Source organism: Octopus sinensis, linkage group LG10 (genome assembly GCF_006345805.1).
Source record: "Octopus sinensis linkage group LG10, ASM634580v1, whole genome shotgun sequence".
NCBI classification, from domain to species: domain Eukaryota; kingdom Metazoa; phylum Mollusca; class Cephalopoda; order Octopoda; family Octopodidae; genus Octopus; species Octopus sinensis.
Genome location: NC_043006.1, coordinates 44,504,176 through 44,521,740, shown reverse-complemented (window position 1 = coordinate 44,521,740; position 17,565 = coordinate 44,504,176). Strand labels below are relative to the sequence as shown.

General features: G+C 36.8%; 2 protein-coding genes across 3 annotated transcripts in view; one reads left to right on the top strand and one right to left on the bottom strand.

Annotated features, from left to right (window-relative positions):
* LOC115216395 (serine-rich adhesin for platelets-like) overlaps nt 1-17,159 on the bottom strand; it is a 52,137-nt gene extending 34,978 nt beyond the window's left edge. The window contains exon 1 of one of the 2 annotated variants that reach the window (XM_036506600.1): nt 17,040-17,159. The gene's annotated coding sequence lies outside the window, so the exon portion shown is untranslated. Of the gene's footprint in view, nt 1-14,084; nt 14,107-17,039 lie in introns of those variants that run through there. The other variant, XM_036506601.1, reaches the window with a different exon arrangement.
* The window catches only part of LOC115216668 (alpha-(1,3)-fucosyltransferase 10-like), a 25,319-nt gene continuing 24,831 nt past the window's right edge, over nt 17,078-17,565 (top strand). The window contains exon 1 of the mRNA XM_029786170.2: nt 17,078-17,217. Coding sequence (XP_029642030.1) covers nt 17,128-17,217 — 90 coding nt within the window. The 5' untranslated portion in view covers nt 17,078-17,127. The remainder of the gene's footprint in view (nt 17,218-17,565) is intronic.

Sequence of the window (17,565 nt, the reverse complement as noted above, 5' to 3'; positions counted from 1 at the left end):
AGGATGCTGTTGATGTCTAGCCCCAATTCACAAGGAATCAAGCGAACCTATGTTCAAAGGATTCCCAGCTGTGCTGTGTGTGTGTGAAGTCTGTTGATCTAAGGAAATTTTAGTGGAATGATAAAATGGAGAATGTTGTAAAACAAATCATGTTGAATTTAAAATCTTAAGTATTTGTCCTTCCACTAACAGGGTGGGTAGTCATGTTGAGACGCATCTGGAACAAACTATATATTACTAGACTTGTGAGAGATGCAACTGTCCAGGCTGATAACACTCAATACATTTTGGAAAGTTAACAGTTTGCATTCCATCAGCATTGCAACCATGTTTTTATTGAGACATTCAACATCTAGTGGCAAAATAAACTTGCCTATTGTTGCTGATTCTAAGATGCATTTTACCACAGCTAATCTCTTTGATGGAGCTGCAATCCTGAGGCACCTAACATCTGCAATTTTGTGAAGCAATAGCGGTCCTCTGCCATTTGGGTAATGTGGCTGGTAGAACAGCATTAGCATTCTGTAAGGGAATAGTGGTAGGGAAGAATGACGATGTTCTTGGGGAAACACCAGACTCCAACAGATAATCAATTACAGCTAATTTCCATGAATTTATGGCGTGGCAGTATTTACAGTAGTGTAAAAATTTTGGTTTGAAATAAACACTACAAACACAAAAGTGTCCTCAGGCGCTCTGACCAAAATGTACAGAGTGGTGAAACCCCTTCTAAACACACTCATTTAGTGTCCAAACATTGCTGGCTTGTGAAGCTTTGTTGAAATGCAGTTGTTACATATAAATTATGTCTGTCTTGAAGATGTGCAAACTAGCAAACAACTATGAAAACTTCTACGTCAATGGGATCCAAGCACTGCAATACTGATGGAAGAAATGTGAGAACCGCAAGGGAGATTATGATGAAAAATAAAATCTCATTTGGTCATATTCTGAGTGCCTTAGTTAGCTGATGAACTTTTCAGCCAACCTTCATAGAAGCCAGTGTGGAGTAATTCCTTCCTTCTCCACTAAATCACTGCTCTTTGTACAATCATTATTGCAAACCACACTTCCTAATCCTCTCCTAGACACAAATTTCTCAGCTCTAATCAATAGGCCATCTGTGCTATGCAGCATATACTCTATTCAGACTTCAGCCTGAAGAATGGAAATTACTCAAATGCCACCAGATGTCGCTCTCACCTGGACATCAACTACAAAACTTCCAGTTACTCCAGCTCAAAGTCTTCCTCAAATACATTCGTTTCTACTGCTTCCTACATTGAGGATATCTAACTCACTCCACTTCCTTGCCACCTACTTATATGCCTATATAAAACCATCAAGATGGAAATATTATTCTCTAAAAACAAAATACTAGATTCAAAAACCATTTAAAAAGCCTCGATACAGTGTTATACCAAGTGGTAATGCTGGTGGTACTCTTGAATTTTTGTGATTTATTTTTGGCAAATATTTACCTTAGTTTGTTGATATTGAAGACAGATCCTCTCCATTGCTCCTAATTGAGAGTGATATCATTCAAGATAGTCTTTGGGCCTAATTTTCTTTCTATCAATGATATTAATTCAGTTATCAGATTAGCCCCATAAAATTATATGCAGACAATGCTAAATTGTAAATTTTTAATCCTAAATATACCATAAATGATTATCTAAAAAATTCATTCAAAAATATTCAATGAGCTCCAGCATGACTCAAAATTAGCATTTCCAAATATATTATATTTGATATATGACAGTACTCAAAAACAGTAAGGTGGTTCCATTCCTATTTCTTCAGTTTCTACAATTAGGAAGTTTGGAATAAATTTACTAATTATTTAAATTTTAACGCTTATTACCAAGTAATTTCTAAAAGCTGGTCTATATCTGCAATAATTTTCAGTTTGTTAAATAATGACAAAATCCTTATTTCATATGTATAAAACTTAAGTCAGATATAAATTAGAATAGACGTTTCTAACATTTGGAACTCCTTTTATATTCAAAATACAAATAGAACATGTTCAGAAACATCTTATCTGATAGATACCTGGGATATATACATCTTTCGTATCCAGAGTATCTGATTGAGCTCATATCACTGTGTTGAAAATACTGGCATTACTAGCTCCTTTAACAGGTCCAACCAACGAACTAACCCCCATATTCATCTTCTACCTAGATGCAATAAAAAGTACTCAACTACACTTTTTATCAAGTCATTCCCCTCAGATTTTAAGAGTAGTTTCTATAGATTTGTCAAATTCTTTAAAGCAGGGGTCCCCAAACCCTGATCCAAGGATCATTTGATACTGGGCCACACAAAAAGAATAATTTTAAAATTTCGTTTCTATTTTATTGACTATCACAGTCTGCAGGGTGTTTTTCACGTTATATATATATTATATGCATAATAATTAAATTATATATTTTGCACTTTATTGTGTTTTGTTATGCATGTATTTTCTTAGTCCTTAGGAAAATTGTCTTGCGTGAAACTGGTCTGTGACACAAAAACTGCTAGGGACCACTAACTTTAAGGGAATGGCCCAAATTGGTCAATCAGCTACAATCATTGCTGGCCTAATCAAAATTTAAAAAAAAAAACACATAATAATGTTTACTATATAGAAATTGTGTAATTTTGTAAAATCTATATTAAGTTTATGGTAAAATTGTTCACTTCTAGGTATTAAGTGAGAGCAAAAGAACAACATCTATATCCCATAGCATCAAGAAATGATAAGCATCAAGGTTATGTCCATTTTCCATGAGCTATGCTGGACTAGCCATATTCAAAAGATGGACAATAGATGACTGCCAAAGATCATCTTTTATTTTGTAGTATTGACAGGAAAATGTCATCATGGCAGACTCCTGACTGAGGTTCAGAACTGTCTTGAAGCGAAATCTCATATTCAAGAACATCCAACTAAAGGAGTTGGAAACTGCTACAAAGAATAGAGAGCAATGATAAAATCTGTCATCTTGTCTGTTGTCTGGAGTTCTTTGAGTAAAAAAAGAAATGACTATTAACCCCAGAAACAACAGATGAGAGAAATAATAATAAAAAACGACCAACGATTCCATGCAGAATATGTTATGGAATGTTTTGATCAAATCTGAGTCTCCACAGTCATCTGTTCTCTTGCATGTGTTTTCTGACTTTTCTTGAAACTATAATGGGAAAATTACTTAAGAAAAGCACAGATGTTCCTTCTGGTGTACTGAAATGGTAGAATATTTCTGTAAAGAAATAGTGACATAATAAAATTATAACTACTTGTGTATCAATGCATACGTGGATGAGCAGATTGATTCTACTTGTAAAACCTGTATTTTAAATTTTTATGTGGGAAAGTAATGCAATGAATGCATTGATAGAATAAAATGGTTCAAAGTTTGAAGGTAAATAAACAAAATTTCCTTGAAGAAACAAAACCCAATTGTCTGAAAGTTATTATGTAATTTTAATTATGCTTCATTTTCTGCAGGTCACTGAGGTTAAAAGTATATTTTTAAAAACTACAGAACAAGGTACATGAATAGATATGAAATATCTTAGCTAATCAAATCAGCTCAAAGTATTTCGTAGGTGGAAGACCAATGACCACTTTCTGACCAGTCATAACAATCAACTGAGAAAAATACACACACACACGAGTAAGAACAAGGTGAAAAATTAGTACTTGAATACTGAAGATAGAGTAATATGCTTTTATTGGGTTGTCCGGAAAGTTTGTGCCGATTTATAGTAGCTTACCTTTCCACTTAATTTAGAACATGGTCGAGTCCATAAAATAGGATTTGACTACACCTCCATTTAGAGCACAGTTTAAGCTATCTTTTCGTGGAAGAAGGTTTATGTTCCTATAACCTGTGTTAATTCTGTAACCCTTTAAAATGGAAGATAAAAAAGTTCGTTTTCGGCACTTGATGCTTTGGGAACCAGACAAAAATTGCTGCAGCTCAGCTGGGATGTATTACCCCCATGCTCCATATTCACCAGATATTGCTCCTTCGGATTTCCACTTATTCAGATCTCTGCAAAATAGTCTTAATGGTAAAAATTTCAATTCCTTGGATGACGTAAAAAGATACCTTGATGAATTCTTTGCCATGAAACCACCTTAATTCTGGGAAGAGGGTATTTTCAAGTTAAAGGAAAGATGGAGACGCATTGTGCAACAAAATGGTTCATATTTGGTTGATTAAAAATGTAATGGCAAGTATTTATTGACCTTTTTCTTTCCTTTAAAAATCAGCATGAACATTCCGGACAACCCAATATTAAAGCTGCAAAAATTTTCGCAAACAGTTTGGGAAGATTTTTGTAGCTTTAATAAAGGTATATGTATGTATGTATATATATATATATATATATATATATATAGTTAGTGAATCATAAATCTGAAAGAGAAGCCCACACTAAGTTATAGAGCAATAGGGTAATTAGATAAAAATAGTTATGGTCAGTCCCAGTCTATATAATGAGGGTGCAGTGGATAAATTGTCGCCATTGTCAACTACAAAATATAATAGGGTCAGTTGGACATCGTCTATGCGAAAAACAGCACTATGACACATTTCACTCTGCCAGAAATTTGGAAACAACATGCTATACTGCTTGGCATTTGCACCAGAAGCCCCAATACAAACATTTCAGAGTGTTTGAGTGTCAATCTGAGGACATGTACCGAGAGTGATAAAAATCAAACATCCACTCAACATCATGGTGTTTGTAGTGATCACTAGTGATAGTGATTCATTTTCCCACATGGTCTAAGACTCAAAACAGAGACCTACATCAAGTGCCTGCAGGAAATAGTCCTGCCCTGTGTCAAGTGGTTGGCTGCTGGAAGACCCTATGTCTAGAAACAGGACTCTGCGCCATGTCACACAAGCAGGAGAACCCAGTCATGGCTGTCAGACAATTTCTGCAATCACATTATCCCTAACATCTGACCACCTAACTCCCCAGACCGCCATCCCCTTGATTATTATGTGTGGGGTGCAGTTGAACAAGAGACCAACAAAACTCCTTGTAAAACCAAAGATGAACTGAACACAAGGATTATGGCAACTTTCACCAACTTAAACAAGGCGACTGTCCAGAAGAGATGCAGGGGATTCTGAAGGTGTTTCGAGGCCATTGTTGAAGCCAGTGGTGATTTTATTAAATAAATTTACGCCTTAGTATTTCAAGATATTTTTAAGCAATTTTAATAAAAATATTTCTGTTAAAATGAGATGTCAGTGTCATTTTCATTTTTGCATAGACAACAATATATTCACCACACCCTGTATATATATATACATATATATATATATTCACCACACCCTGTATATATATGTTGGGCCTCGTGGAGGCAATGACCAAGACCTTAGGCATTATGTGTGCTTGAGAAGAAGACTTGTCAAGCTGAGCAAAATCACAGTCTTGGCAGGTACTGGTGTCATGCAAATTGGTACCCATGCTGGTGGCATGGAAATGCACCCCAGTGTCATGCAAATGGCACCCGTGCCAGCGGCACATAAAAGCACCCATTACACTCTCAGAGTGGTTGGCATTAGGAAGGGTATCCAGCCGTAGAAAACCATGCTAAATCAGTCTGGAGTCTGAAGCAGCCTTCCAGCTAGCCAGTTCCAGTCAAACCATCTAACCCATGCCAGCATGGACCATGGATATTGAATGATGATGATGATGATGATATATATTAACAAATACTCCATGAATGATTGAATAAATAAACACCACCATTAATGCCTTTTAAACTGTAGACTATTTTCTCTCTATAAGAATTGTCTAACTTAGTAATATTTATAATTTATTTTTCTCTGGTTATACGGTGCTGACGATTCCAAATGAGGATGAACTGGCACCATACATGGCTACCAATGACAGAAAACTTTTAGACCTTTATAATATATGAGAAAAAGAAACATTAAATATTCTGTGTACCTTTTTCTTTACACAGACACCTGATGAAGGCTCGAGGGTATATCAGCCGAAATGTTGTGTTAACAAACAAGATGAGAACAATTGCAGCGTGGAAGGTGTTTGTAAGCGATTTAAGAAACACACAAAAGCCGTTCGATTCACTTCAACATTTAAGTTTAATTTGTCAAAATATTTTTGTCGCTAAAATCCACGACGTGAACAGGTCGCGGATTTTAGCGACGAAAATATTTTGACAAATTAAACTTAAATGTTGAAGTGAATCGAACGGCTTTTGTGTGTTTCTTAAGATGAGAACAAATATCTGTCAAATGTAAATAATGTAAATAATGATCATATAATTTATACTTAGAAACTATGGTTAACAACCATATGATAGAATATATGAAGGAAATTGAAATGTTTTCTTATTAAATATGGGAGACATGTGATCAAGAAATTTGTGAAGCCTGGCAAAATACTGGGACAGCAGAAGTGGTGCAAAGAAACATTATGCAGAAGACATACATTCTTTCAAAAAAATTGAAATTGGAAAGGAAAATAGATATTTTATTGTGTTTCCATATGAATTTACATCATGTAAAAATCTTAACTGTGAATGTGGAATAACAACAAAGGTTGTGGTTAATTAATGAAATGTTGCCAGTGCTGCTGCGAGGTCGTTGCCAGTGCTGCTGCGGGGTCGTTGCCAGTGCTGCTGCGAAGTCGTTGCCAGTGCTGCTGCAAGGTCGTTGCCAGTGCTGCTGCGAGGTCGTTGCCAGTGCTGCTGCAAGGTCATTGCCAGTGCCGCTACGAGGTCGTTGCCAGTTCCACTAGACTGGCTCCTGTGCAGGTGGCACATAAAAAGCACCATCTGAGCATGACCATTGCCAGTACCGCCTGACTGGCCGCCATGCCGGTGGCACGTAAAAGTATCCACTACACTCTCGGAGTGGTTGGCGTTAGGAAGGGCATCCAGCTGTAGAAACTCTGCTAGATCAGATTGGAGTCTGGTGCAGCCATCTGGTTTGCCAGACCTCAGTCAAATCATCCAACCCATGCTAGCATGGAAAGTGGACGTTAAACGACGATGATGATGATAATGATTTGTGACACACTGACTGAGTTATATTGCAAATATGGCTAGACTTGGAAATGTTAGTCATAATGTAGAAACACACGAATCAGGTCTTAAACCAGCTAAAATATCATTATTTGATTATACAATCATTATTGATGATCATTACAAAGTATTTTCTTGCTCTTCCTGACAGAGTTAAATATCTACATTAAATAAATAATAAATGCGCCCTTTTAAAGCCTAGCCAGGCTCATGGGCCTGGTTTCCCATTTTCAATGGTGTATGCGTTCTCCAGCTGGATGGGACGCCAGTCCATCGCAGCGTTACTCATTTTTGCCAGCTGAGTGGACTGGAGCAACGTGAAATGAAGTGTTTTGCTCAAGAACACAATGCGTCGCCCAGTCCAGGAATTGAAACCACAATCTTACGATCATGATGCTGACACCCTAACCACTAAGTCACACGCCTCCACAAATATCTACATTACTTGTAAAAATTCAGGATTTCATTTTTCAAGAAACAACAGTAATACACGATATGTAGTTTGTATATAATACTCTTAACATGATAGAGTGCAATCATTTATGTTTTAATCATTCAATTCATCACCAGCAGCATTTAATATTTATGTTCTATGCAAATATGGGTTGGACAGTTTGTCAGGATCCAATGGGCCCAAGGACTGCATTGCACTCCAGTGTCCAGTTTGGTATGGTTTCTATAACTGGATGCGCTTCCCAAGGCCATTCATCTTACAGCATGTGCTGGGTACTTTATCTGTGCCACCAGCACTAGTGAGGATATGAAACAGCTTGCAAGACTACAAATCACAAGAAGAGGTAACTTTATGCAAGGAGATAAGGACTAGAGCAGGCTAAAGTATGAGAGAAAAGGGCCTGAGCAGAATGGGTTTCATTTCCATTTGTTAATCTTGAATCCTGTTTAACCACACCATAATGCTGAGAAGCAATGGAAACATAAAATATGGAATAAAAGAATATGGAACACATTGAGGTTTGTTAGACATAACTCACTGAGTCAAGAGGAAAATGTTTTGCAAATACAATTATTATATCTTTGTGTGAAAACATCTAAACTGTCTCAAATTTATACATGAAAATTGTATTTCATAAATAAAAGATGAACTTGAATATTTTTTATGATAAATAAATATATATTTCAGATTTGTTTTATTTTCATTTATTTTGTTTCCTTTGGAAATGTCGAGTAATTCTGGAAAAGCAATGTAACAATGCCAACTAATTTTTTTAAAAATTAAAAGAATTTCATAAAATTCCAAAAATAGATCATCATTCAAATATATCTCAAGTGGCTAATTGAATGGAATTCCACAGTTAACTAACTTCATTGAATGTTCACAATATAAGGTCAAAAGCCTGGATACAAGCTAGTGAAATGGAAGTTTAAGTGCTTGAAGAATCAATAATTATCCAAGCACAAATTTTAATTAAAATACAACTATGCAAGACATTTGATTAAATTCAGTAAAATATTAAATATATACTTTAAATTTTGAATACTCAAAATTCTAATTTTTACAGGAAATAAATTTCAGAAAAAAGTCTTCACTTTATAAACCCATAATTCAAAGGTGGTTCATTGGTGGAATCGTTAGCAAGTCGGACTAAATGTTTCGCGGTATTTCTTCAAGCTTTACTTTTCTGCATTAGAATTCCGCAGTCGACTTTTCCTTTTATCCTTTTGAGGGTTGGTAACCAGTCGAGAACAGAAAAAATTTCAGACTTTGTGCCTATAGTAGAAAGAATTTTAAATCCACGAACTGCATGTAGAACCTATAAAAGTGTTAAACATTTAAAAAATGTCCTGTTGAGAAAATATTAAAAAATAAGTCAACAACCTGTCATTTTCAGATCCTGTACTACGAAATAATAAACTGCAGTGATTAGTCACAAATATCTACAAACATTATTCTCTCTCTCTTATTTTCTTAGTTGTTTCAGTTATTTGAATGTGGCCATGTTGGAGCACCGCCTTTAATCGAGCAAATCGACCCCAGACCTTATTCTTTGTAAGCCTAGTACTTATTCTATCGGTCTCTTTTTCTGAACTGCTAAGTTACGAGGATGTAAACACACAAGCATCAGTTGTCAAGCGATGATGAGGGGACAAATACATACACACACATACATATATATATATACATACATATACGATGGGCATATTCCAGTTTCTGTCTACCAAATCCACTCACAAGGCTTTGGTCGGCCTGAGGCTATAGTAGAAGACACTTGCCAAAAGTGCCACGCAGTAGGACTGAACCCAGGACCATGCGGTTGGTAAGTAAGCTACTTACCACACAGCCACTCCTATGCCTATAGCTACTTACCAAACAGCCACTCCTACGCCTATAGCTACTTACCAAACAGCCACTCCTGCACCTTGGAACTATACATAATTCTATTGTTAACACATGAGAAATTTTTTAAAAAAGAAAATCGTTCTTTCAAATTGAAGGTGTAGTGACATATTTCAATAGATTTCTGTGTTGTTGGGAAGGTTATTCCTGAGTTTTTATTCAGTAACATAATCAGTAACCAAAGTATAACTACTTTAATCCTGTTTTCTCCAGTTTTGGCCTGTTTCCAGGATCTGTGAACTTTGACCCAGTGTCTAAACTGAATACAGATATGCAAAGACATGAGATATATTACACCATATCTGGTGATGGACGCAATCAAAAAGAGAAAGGGTAATGCTGAGGAAAACTGGCAAAGGGGCCAGTTTCATGGCCTTGACATGACCTTAACTTCTGAACCTTGTACTCTTTGGTCAATAACATCACACACACACAATGTGTGTGTGTGTGTATATAACAATACTGTTGTAAGTTGTAAGGTACCGCATGAGTGGAATTATATATAAAAGAAGGTTTGAAAATGCAATTTTAAAAGATGTTTTCCCAAGATTTTTCCTTGTAAACTGTTTTTAACAAGTTCTTATTATTATCAAAGAATGTATATATGTATTGTAATATTTTGTGACAACCAGTACTTAACACAATAAAGCTTTTACATGTTACTTTTGACAATCTTTTTCTAAAAAAGTGAAACCGGTCAAGTGAATAAACATCTTTTAAAATTGCATTTTCAAACCTTCTTTCATATATATATATATATATATATATATATATATATATATATATAAGGAGTATGGAGACTTATACATCCACTATTTTATTTTACAGTTATATACAGCATATTACAATGACCTGCATGTTTTTCCCCTACAGCAACTGCACATTGTTGTAGATGCAACCTGTCAATATTGTCAGTGCACTATAAATATTATTATACACTCTAGGGCAGTGCTACTCAAAGTGGTGGTCTGCGGACTGGTGCCAGTCCGTGAGCCATCAGCTGCCCGTACATGGCAAGTTTCCAGAAAAGAAAGAAACATTATAAAATGCTTATGTAATATTGTATTATTTGTTTACAAAATAAATATAAGATAAAAAGAATTGTTAACTTTTCTTATATTCATTATATATATCTCCCTTTTTGGAAACTTAAGTATACAGAATGTTTGTGTCACGTAGCCCACTAGAAACAGTGTTTCTTGGGGCTAAAAAACAGTAAAATTCTTCGTTTTCCTGGAACTGCTACATTAAGTTGGTAACAAGCCATTACATTATATATATTGTTTCTGGTATAAATTAATATTACAAAGAAATATTACCAGTCCCTGGCACATTGGAAAAAAAAACTGCTGGTATGCCACATCAGATAGTTTAAGAAGCACTGCTCTAGAGAACCTTCACAGGCCTGAGTAGGACACACAGAATTACTCAACAGGAGAATTTACCAGTGACTAACAACTCACTGTAAGCACTAGTATTGGATACTGACCGTTGTGGTCAGCTAGCATCTGGAACCAAACAGAGAACTAACATGGTATTCACCTGGATAATATATCCCTACAAACTTGGCGCCATTCGAGTGTGATCGTTACTAGCATCGCCTTACTGGCACTTGTGCCTGTGCTAGTAGGGTGCCAAGAGCACCATCTGAGCATGATCGTTGCCAGACGGCTATCTTGCTTCCATGTCAGTGGCACGTAAAAGGCACTATTCACGCGTGATCGTTACCAGCGTCGGCTTACTGGCACCTGTGCCGGTAGCATGTGTAAAAAGATTCAAGCAAAGTTGTTGCCAGTACTACCTGACTGGCCCCGTGCCGGTGGCATGTAAAAAGCACCCACTACACTCTCGGAGTGGTTGGCATTAGGAAGGGCATCCACCTGTAGAAACTCTGCCAGATCAAGATTGGGGCCTGGTGCAGCCATCTGTCAGTCAAAATCGTCCAATCCATGCTAGCACGGAAAGTGGATGTTAAACAATGATGATGATGATGATGATGTATGTATGTATGTATATGTGTGTGTATGAGTGTGTGTGTGTATGTGTGCGTGCATACACACACAAACACATATAGGTATATATGTTTACACACATGCACACATAAATACACATACAGGTACAACATCGATTTTGTGGAACCTTAGGGTCCAAAGCCTTTCTGGATTACTGTTAGACAGTGGTGATCACCCAGGCTAACACATTCTAAATTAAACAAATATTAAATTTACTTAAATAATTAAATGAAATACAAATACAACAGTACAATGGTATAGATTATACAAGTTTATTAATACTGTAATATGCAAGGTACTAGTTTGTGCAACCTACTAGTAAAATAGTCTGGCGGCCACAGGAATTTGAAGTTCTTGTTTGAAAATTAGTGTAGATTATAAGAGGTTCTGGACCATCAGTCACCAGAAAGTCTGTGTTGTACCTGTATATACAAATACATACACACACCCATATACGCAGTAAAGTGTCAAAATACGTGAGTTATAGATGCCATGTTAAAATGGCATAAAAAAGAGTCAGGTTATAGCATGATAAAAAGAGCCACAAATAGTTGAAATGAAGAGTGAAAACAAGCTGATGGTTATTTCAAAACAATTCATTGTGTACGTTTAAATTATACTATATAGATCAGATGGTGGTGGTGGCGGCGGCAGTGGCGGTGGTGGCGGCAGTGGCGGTGGTGGCAGTGGTGGTGGTGGTGGTGGCAGCGATGGCGGCGGCGGTGGCGGTGGCGGTGGTGGTGGTGCTGATGAAAAATGAAGTTCTTCAAAAGATTATTGAAACGTTTGTAATGAACAGTTTGAAATATCATTAACTTGTATTCATTTCAAACATACATACATACACACATATATACATACATATATATATATATATATATATACATCATCATCATCATCATCATCCGCTTTCCATGCTAGCATGGGTTGGATGGTTCAACTGGGGTCTGGGAAGCCAGGAGGCTGCACCAGGCCCAGTCTGATCTGGCAGTGTTTCTACAGTTGGATGCCCTTCATAATGCCAACCACTCCATGAGTGTAGTGGGTATATATATATATATATATATATATATATATATATATATATATAAGTAGGAAGGCAGGCAAACCACAAATCCCTTCAGGTAGATTGCCCTGCTCGATCTGTAGTAGAGGCATAGGTAGAAACTCTATAAGATGTACCCAGTGTAAGCTATGGACACATAAGAGGTGCAGTAATATCAAAGGAAGGCTAACGGGGAAGATAGTTTTTGTATGTGGTAGATGCTCGGGAGCAATAAATGCTGAAAATGTGCAGAGAACAACTTCCGCCACATTCCAGGGAGGAAAACTAGAAGTAGTTGATAGCTTCCATTACCTAGGTGACCAAGTCATTAGCGGGGGAGGGTGCGCTGAAAGTGCAGCTACTAGAATAAGAATAGCTTGGGCAAAGTTCAGAGAGCTCTTAACTCTGCTGGTAACAAAGGGCCTCTCGCTCAGAGTAAAAGATAGACTGTATGACACATGTGTACGAACAGCCATGCTACATGGCAGTGAAACATGGGCTGTGACTGCTGAGGACATGTGTAAGCTCGCAAGGAATGAAGCCAATATGATCCGATGGATGTGTAATGTCAGTGTGCATACTTGACAGAGTGTAAGTACCTTGAGAGAAATGTTGGGCCTATGAAGCATCAGATGTGGTGTGCAAGAAAGACGACTGCGCTGGTATGGTCATGTGGCGAGAATGGATGAGGACAGCTGTGTGAAAAAGTGCCACACCCTAGCGGTTGAGGGAACTTGTGGAAGAGGTAGACCCAGGAAGACCTGGGATGAAGTGGTGAAGCACGACCTTCAAACTTTGGGCCTCACCGAGGAAATGACTAGTGACCGAGACTTTTGGAAATATGCCGTGCGTGAGAAGACCCGGCAAGCCAAATGAGACCATAATCTCATGGCCTATGCCAGGGGCATTATCAGCCCACTTATGCATACCTTTTCCTTCTTTGGACACTAAACTCTGCTTGCGAAGACCTGTTGAGGCAAGTGAAATCAAAAATCAAAATCAAAATCAATTCGATGACTGGCGTCCGTGCTAGCGGGGTGCAAAGAGCAACATATGAGTGTGTTCATTGACAGAGCAGCTAACCGGCCTCCATGCCAGTGGCACTTAAAAGGCACCATTCGAGCATGATCGTTAACAGCGTTGCCTTACTGGCACTCGAGGCCCATGCTAGTAGGATATTAAGAGCACCATCCGAGCATGATCATTGCCAGAGCGGCTATCAGGCCTCCGTGCCAGTGGCACGTAAAAGCACCCACTATACTCTCAGAGTGGTTGGCGTTAGGAAGGGCATCCAGCTGAAGAAACTCTGCAAGATCAAGATTGAAGCCTGGTGCAGCCATTTGGTTCGCCAGCCTTCAGTCATTCGTCCAACCCATGCTAGCATGGAAAGCGGACGTTAAATGATGATGATGATGATGATATATATATATATATATATATATATATTCTTTTATTCTTTTAGTATTTTACTTGTTTCAGTCAGTTGACTGTGCCTATGCTGGAGCACCACCTAGAAGGGCTTTAGTTGAACAAATTGACACCAGGACTTATTTCATAAGCCTAGAACTTATTATATAGCCTGAGGCTATAGTGGAAGACATCTACCCAAGGTGCCATGCAGTGGGACTGAACCTGGAACCATGTGGTTGGGAAGCTTCTTATCACCACACAGCCTATATATATATATATATATATATATATATATATATATATATATATCTTTATATATATAAAACTGAGGATGTGTGTCTGTCCGTCTGTCTGTGTGTTTCCCTAAAACTTGAGAACTACACAAACAATTTCATTCAAATTTTACACATGCCTTACTTAAGGCATGTAGTTTCATGGGCAAAAAAATTGTTCAACTTCTTGCCTAGAGCGAGCCCATAGCAATATCATATCTTCTCCACTATTTCAGTATTACGTGTTAAAAGTGAAACAAAAACATTTCTCTATTTTATGTAAGATACTTTCACTTTAACAATAAAAATAATAATAACAATTGAATTATATGTAGTAAGTAATAATTAAAATCAAACTAAAGTATAATATAATCGTAACATAACAAAAGTAAAAATAGCAATTGGTATAAAATTGAATCAATGACTTGAACTTGAATAAGTGGTTTCACATGAATCAGAATAAATTAAAAATAAAATTAGCGTGCAGAAATGGAATAGTCCAGATGGATAATAAAAAATTGAATTAAAGAAAAGACTATTGTCTATAAAGTATACAATGTAGAGAAAAAAGATGATTTGAACGCACGGAGGAAAGCACCTTCGAAAAATGTCTTGGTGCGACTATGAAAGATAGTAAATTCACCACAATAGAAGCAAGGTTCGAGTCAACGGAGCGTGCAAGGGAGTACTCGACTCAAACTTGCAAAGTGAAAATATTTTATTTTTACCTTTATAGTAGAGGTAGGCTGGATTGTAGCCACACTTCTATACAAGAGGGAGGACAAGATACAATTGATCGAAATTACAAGAGACAGGCTAACAATTCCAGTCTGTTATATATTTTGAGTATTGTTATCACTAGCGATATCAAGATATAACTTTGTATTTTGTATTTTATGTGTAGATGTATATATATAGATGTACATGTAATATGTACACATATATATATACACATATATACATGCACTAGCACTATGACTCGGCAACGACGGGTCTTTAATGCTAGTATATATATATTGGCCAGCTCGCTTAGCCAGCGGGGTGGCATCATTTGAAGGCTAAAACAATGTGAAGCGCATTGTGACTAGTGATGTGTAGCAATATTTGATAGCCTGGTCGGTTCATCATCATTCATCATATATATATATATATATATGCTACAGAACTTCCCAAAATTAAACACTGATATCTAAGAATTATCTTAGGTGTTATCTAAGCTTAATAAGATTGTCTCAGAAGAAAAAATAAGATTGTCTCAGTAGCAGTAGTGTATGTAATCTCAACAATCTATGAATCCACAAACACTTTTCACTTTACTAGAATGAAGGACAACTCAAAATAACAAGACTGAGACAAACAAAATTCATAAATAAGTACTGTAAATTTGTATTCCCCTCATCAGCTGCCGAACAGATTTCACTATAGTTTCAACACTTGGGCAGTACCAATTCGATGGTTTTAGACTGTCAAATAAATACGGTTTTCTTTTCTCTACTTGGTATTTCATCATATGTCTGAAATTTCAAAAACAATAAACAAAAGTTGTAGATGAAGAATAGAGCTATAAAAAAAAACATAAGACACTATGATAAAAATATTTTTAAAATGTTGGTAAGGGTTAAAATAAATGGTTGGGGTAGGGAAACAAACAAATTTATTTGTCAACCCAATATATGTGTGTGTGTGTGTGTGTGTGTGTGTGTGTACATACATACATACACACATATTAAAACCTGTTGCCTTTATCAACTGATTTAGTCTGACATTAAGAATGCCAAATTTATTTGCCATTATTAATGCCATGCTAATACCACCAGGTCTGTTACTCCATTTGGTAATTAACTATAATTCCAAATAAACTATGCGTTAAAGCATATCTAAAAGATCATTATGAAATCATTAGCTCCCCACATGAAGGTGTATGCAGTGTTTCGTGAATTACAACAAATAATAGAATTTTAAAGTCTCATCATGTTAAGAGACGAAAACAACATACTGCTAGTATCTTGCGACAAATTAAGTATCAGTTGCATACTGGCCCCCTCGCCCCAAAAATTTCGAGCCTTGTGTCTTCTATTATAGCCCTAGGCCAAACAAAGCCTTGTGAGTGGATATGTATGTATGTATGTATGTATGTATGTGTTTGTCACCACCACCGTTTGTCAACCAGTATTAGTTTGTTTATGTCCTCATAACTTTGGGATTTGGCATTGGAGATTGGCAGAATAAATGCCAGGATCAAAAAGTATGTACTGGAGTTGATTCATTCGACTTCAAAATTCTTCAAGGCTGCACCTCAGCATCATTGCAGTCCTGGGCTGACTAATGCTTTGCAAGTGAATTCAGTGGACGGAAACTGTGTGGAAGCTCATATAGCTGTGTGTGTGTGTGTGTGTGTGTGTGTGTGTGTATGTGTTTGTGCTTGTCCGCCTCCTCCCGCAACCTAGAAGATCGATAGAATAAGCAACAGATTTTTTAACAAATTTATATATTGAGTCTAACTTGTTCGTCTAATTCATTCAGGGCAGTGCATCAGCCAAACTAAACGGCAATGACTGAAACAAGTAAAAAATAAAAGATAGCAGTGTGCATTGATATCAAATGCAGAACCACTTGCTCCGTTTAACTTGCGCAGGTCCCTCCCGTCCGAGGTTAACTAAAAGTACTGAGCCCGTGGCCGCCGTGAAACAATACGGCTTGCATTGAAAAAATTGCGTCTTTTATGGTAAAGGTGAGAGCATCACAACTCGTTTACTTCTCCCATGTAGATACAATGTAAAACTCAATTATTTCCCAAGCTATGTGAATTTTCACCAGGATAAAAAAAAAAGAAAAGAAAGTATTGGTGCCAGTGCAGGGTCACGTGGAAATTTAATACCTGGTTTCATTATTTTACATGACACCGGCTATCGCAAACCAGCTGAAACTTGATGGTCTTCAAATAGAAACAGCAGAAACGTCCAAACATGTTCCCTGTGGTCCGACAATGTCTCTTTCGCTATTTTCTCGTCGCTTTTCTTATAATCTTTGCCATCATCATGATTTTAGGATTCACCGTAAGTAGTTCTTCGAATATTTTTTTTTTTCATTTAGACGGAGACATTTCTTCACCATTCCTTACCAATTGATATTCAAATGTTTATCCTTCCCTTCAACTGTCACAATATTATCTTCATTTATTTGTCGTCCATATACTTAGTTATATATATATGTTTATTTTCTTTTTTTTTTTTATCAACAACCAGTTCCACACACACACACACACATATACGCGTGTTTACGTACGTTATATTTCGCTAATATTTTGTTATTGTTTAGTCTTTGGTACATGACTGCTTAAATCAATTTCTGCAAGGATCAAACTTTACATTTCATTCCTCCTGGGTCGATAAAATAAGAAACAG